This window comes from Limulus polyphemus, unplaced genomic scaffold (genome assembly GCF_000517525.1).
Source record: "Limulus polyphemus unplaced genomic scaffold, Limulus_polyphemus-2.1.2 Scaffold3993, whole genome shotgun sequence".
NCBI lineage: Eukaryota > Metazoa > Arthropoda > Merostomata > Xiphosura > Limulidae > Limulus > Limulus polyphemus.
In genome coordinates, this window is record NW_013669603.1 from 74,301 (window position 1) to 79,442 (window position 5,142).

The 5,142-nt window shown below is 34.7% G+C and overlaps 1 protein-coding gene across 2 annotated transcripts in view; it reads left to right on the forward strand.

The window, feature by feature from the left end:
* LOC106470423 (nephrin-like) overlaps window positions 1–5,142 on the forward strand; it is an 87,652-nt gene that overhangs the window by 67,999 nt on the left and 14,511 nt on the right. For both annotated transcript variants that reach the window (XM_022399012.1, XM_022399013.1), the window contains exons 14-16: window positions 1,910–2,188; window positions 3,016–3,294; window positions 4,172–4,471. In XM_022399012.1, the coding sequence (XP_022254720.1) occupies window positions 1,910–2,188; window positions 3,016–3,294; window positions 4,172–4,471 (858 nt within the window). The remainder of the gene's footprint in view (window positions 1–1,909; window positions 2,189–3,015; window positions 3,295–4,171; window positions 4,472–5,142) is intronic.

Sequence of the window (5,142 nt, forward strand, 5' to 3'; positions counted from 1 at the left end):
GTTTTCTTTATTTTAGGTTTTGTGATTGATAGCAGTGTGTTTAGTAAGCAGCCGAAAAGTTTTCTTTGTTTTAGGTTTTGTGATTGATAGCAGTGTGTTTAGTAAGCAGCCGAAAAGTTTTCTTTGTTTTAGGTTTTGTGATTGATAGCAGTGTGTTTAGTAAGCAGCTGAAACGTTTTCTTTGTTTTAGGTTTTGTGATTGATAGCAGTGTGTTTAGTAAGCAGCTGAAACGTTTTCTTTGTTTTAGGTTTTGTGATTGATAGCAGTGTGTTTAGTAAGCAGCTGAAACGTTTTCTTTGTTTTGGGTTTTATGATTGATACTAATACAACCACGTTTCTCCAAACCATTCAACCATATTCTAATATTATTCCCATTGCTATTCCGAGCATCAAGTTATGACATACTTCTTTATACAAGGATAAATTGATCGAGCTGGAAAATTTGTTGACGTTCAGGTTTTCCTTGTATCCCAGATATGGTGTAAACATTACTCACTGCAATGAAAATGTATTTGTATACTCTAGAGACTTTGAGAATCAACCAAAGTATTGAATGAGTTAAAGCAGAAAAATGAAATGGTTTGAAACATTTGATTGTTTTCAATTACAAAACTTAACTTTCGAACCTTATAAATTTAAAATAGTTTAATATTTGAGCAGATGGAAACGATATAATTTTTATGTAGTGTCAAACAGGGATAGTTATAATATACTACCCATCAGGCATACTTTCTAAGTTGTGTCAAACAGGGATAGTTATAATATACTACCCATCAGGCATACTTTATATGTAGTGTCAAACAGGGATAGTTATAATATACTACCCATCAGGCATATTTTCTATGTAGTGTCAAACAAGGATTGTTATAATCTACTACCCATCAGGCATACTTTATATGTAGTGTCAAACAGGGATTATTATAATATACTACCCGTCAGGCATACTTTTTATGCAGTGTCAAACAGGGATAGTTATAATCTACTACCCATCAGGCATACTTTATATGTAGTGTCAAACAGGGATTATTATAATATACTACCCGTAAGGCATACTTTTTATGCAGTGTCAAACAGGGATTGTTATAATACCATCCTGTACATGTTGTTATCCAATTTTTTTTAAACGTTAACTAGTAGAATTTTACAAATATATGCTATTTTTCACTCTCGAGTTAACTGTCCTTGTTTAGTTCCTTGCTATTTTTCACTCTCGAGTTAACTCTCTTTGTTTAGTTCCTTGCTATTTTTTCACTCTCGAGTTAACTGTTCTTGTTTAGTTTCTTGCTATTTTTTACTATCAGCTTAACTATCCTTGTTTAACTTGTTACTTTTTTACAACCAGATTACCATAAATATTTAATAACGATAAGTATGTTATAATTGAAGTAATGCCAAGTAGGTTTATTGTTTCAGGAATAACGATAAGTCTGTTATAAATGAAGTAATGCCAAGTAGGTTTATTGTTTCAGGAATAACGATAAATCTGTTATAATTGAAGTAATGTCAAGTAGGTTTATTGTTTCAGGAATAACGATAAGTCTGTTATAATGAAAGTAATGCCGAGTAGGTTTATTGTTTCAGGAATAACGATAAGTCTGTTACAATTGAAGTAATGCCAAGTACGTTTATTGTTTCAGGAACAACGATAAGTTTGTTATAAGTGAAGTAACACTAAATAATTCTACGGTTTCAGTAATACTGATAGGTTTGTTATAAGTGAAGTAACACTAAATAGTTATACGGTTTCAGGAACAACGATAAGTTTGTTATAAGTGAAGTAACACTAAATAGTTCTACGGTTTCAGTAATACTGATAGGTTTGTTATAAGTATAGTAACACTAAATAGTTCTACGGTTTCTGGTTATATAGTGTGAACTCTTTCTAATGTATTTTCTTGATCTCAACAGACAAGCCTAAGTTCTTTACGCTGCCATTGGAAACTGTAGACGTAGTGGAAGGAGACTCAGTAGTCATCAATTTAACAGTCAAAGCTAATCCCGAGGCAGTGGTGTACACATGGGATAAAGATGGACTCCCTCTGCCAGAAGAATCTGCTGGAAGAATCTCAGCCTCGGGATCTGTCCTCAATGTCACCGAGGCTAGTAGAGCCGATAGGGGGCGGTACAGATGTGAAGCCAAGAATGATTTCGGGGCGACAGAGACAGTAGTTATTCTGAACGTACTGTGTAGGTTCATTACATTAACTTCGGATTAGTTTCTTATATGATAACTTATACGTTAGGCGTTCATTGTTTAACTGTACAACATGAGGACAATATATATCTATATATAGATAGAATTCACTGTTTTACACTTAGGATAGATATGTATGACTAAATGGTTGACACCGGGGGTATATATTATATATGATTAAATGGTTGACACCAGGGGTATATATTATATATGATTACGTGGTTGACACCGGGGGTATATATTATATATGATTAAATGGTTGACACCAGGGGTATACATTATATATGATTAAATTGTTGACACCGGGGGTATATATATATTATATATGATTAAATGGTTGACACCAGGGGTATATATTATATATGATTAAATGGTTGACACCGGGGGTATATATTATATATGATTAGATGGTTGACACCGGGGGTATATATTATATATGATTAAATGGTTGACACCAGGGGTATATATTATATATGATTTCCTGTGTAACACTGAGGGTGTTTATATGTGGTGTCTGTGCGACACTGGGATGGTTATATATGATTCCCTGTGTAACACTGAGGGTGTTTATATATGTTTATCTGTGTGACATAAAGGTGGTTATATATGGTTATCCGTGTAACACTGGGGTGTTTATTTGTGTAACAGTGAGGGAGTTTATATATGGTGGTTATATGTAATGAGTTAAATATGAGTGTTCATTAATTCTTTTGTCCTATAGAATAGAACAAGAAGTTTATGAAATTACATTAATACATATGATTTAACATAGAAAATAACTATCATCTAATTTTATTTTTAAACACGTTTTCTGCTTTAGACACTGCCACTATTGTGAAGGTCACAGAACTAGCGTTGGTCGAACCGGCGAGCAACGCCTATCTTCAATGTATTGTGGACGCTAATCCCATCACCTCAGATATCATCACTTGGCGAAGTGAAGCATTTGACATGAATCGGACATACCATTCATTGGACAACGACCGGTCGTTTCTGACCGTCTACAACGTCAGTAAAGAGGACTCTGGGATCTTTGAGTGTGTTGCTAACAACTCCATTGGGGACGAGGCTATAGGAGTGGCCAACCTTGTGGTTAAACGTAAGTTTGTTGGGTAATAGCCAAACACGCTCATGTTCGATGCTGAAAAAGAGCGAATATCCAAAATGCTGACCATGTTACGATTGTTCTATACTCACACTTCGATTATTCCTTCGTACGTCCATCAACTTTATTTAGTTTGTACTTATTCAGGATCTAACAGATATAACAGATTGTTCTTTATTAGTGGTAATCAATAACACATACAGAAATTGGTTTTATTTCCTACTAGCAGCATATCACTTTCTTCCTTCGCTTCTTTCGGTTTATTCGTTCTCTTTCACATCTTCCGTTCCTTTTCTTTTCGTTGAACTCCTGTCTTTTATATTCCTTTCTCAAATCCACATCGAACGGGCCTCTTTCTTCCAATATTTTTCTAATGACTTAGAGTACTGCAATCCCCTAATTCGAGAGTGACCAAAGGCTAGGTGCTTTTTCACCTCTCTTAATTTCAACCAATTTTCCTTACATCTAACTTCATAACAGGCCATTAAGTATATTTTAATACTTCGATACCTAGTATAATTATTGGTGTTTTCAAATGTTTTCTTCCATAAAGTTGAATATTATTTTTGTTATCACCTTTAAGATAACCCAATCTAAAAACTGAACGTCATTACGTAATATAGTTAAAAACGAGTTAAATCTTATATTTATTTGATCATCGGCCTTGCCTAAAACATTCACTTCTCATTTCTTTGGCTTAGTTCTGCCCCAACTGGTTAAAATATGTAACTTATCCTGATCTAGGCTGATTCGAATATAATTTACATGTGTATGATTTTTTTCTGATAAAGAAAGTGTCTTACCAAATGAAATACGTGTTTAAAAGCAAATTTTGGAATATTACTTAATTCTTTCATCATTTGTAATACAGATAAGCCTACCATCCACCGATCTCAACATCTTTTAAAAGCAGCTAGTGAAAAAGGACAAACGGCAAAGTTGGTGTGTCGCGCAGAGGGCGCTCCGAATGTGACCTTCACTTGGTCACGAGGTGGATCTACCATCATCGAAACGGAGGAGCACGAAATGGATACGTACATGTTGGGTCTGACGAGCTGGGAAAGTGTCTTATTGCTGCATCACGTTGAAAACAGCGATTATGGATTGTACGAATGTGTGGCTAGGAACGAGCTGGGGTTTGACACTGTCAAAATTAAGTTAGATTTAACAAGTAAGAATGTGTTAAAAATATCTAAGTAATAATTGTTGTTTTACCTTCAAATTGCCGCTGAGGTGAACTCGGGGGAAAACTTGAGGGGGCTACATTCTACAACTTGTGAGCACACTTACTGTTGTATGAGGAAGAGAACCAGTTTTAACAATGAGAATTGGTCTTTTTGTGTGGGGGCTGCAGGGGAGACTAAGGCACATATTGGAGGTGGCTTCAGCTTCAGCAAGCCCCCCCCCTTTACCCCAGTCTCCGCTTGTTTTCTATTTAAAGATGCAGAGTAAAGTCAGCGATAGTTAGTGGGATTAATAGAAATATTAAAATCTTTTCTCATATACTATGAGAGACCCTGTAATGATATAAGTCATAGTGCATAAATAGTTAAGAAACATTAGTTTTAAAAACCAAGTCAGTTGGTAATTCTAGAGTTAAACTGTGCCATGCTATTACCTGGCATACGTTTGTCTTATGAAACTTGTATATATATATAATTCTCGTAATTCTAGAGTTAAACTGTGCCATGCTATTACCTGGCATACGTTTGTCTTATGAAACTTGTATATATATATATATAATTCTCGTAATTCTAGAGTTAAACTGTACCATGCTATTACCTGGCATACGTTTGTCTTATGAAACTTGTATATATATATATATAATTCTCGTAATTCTAG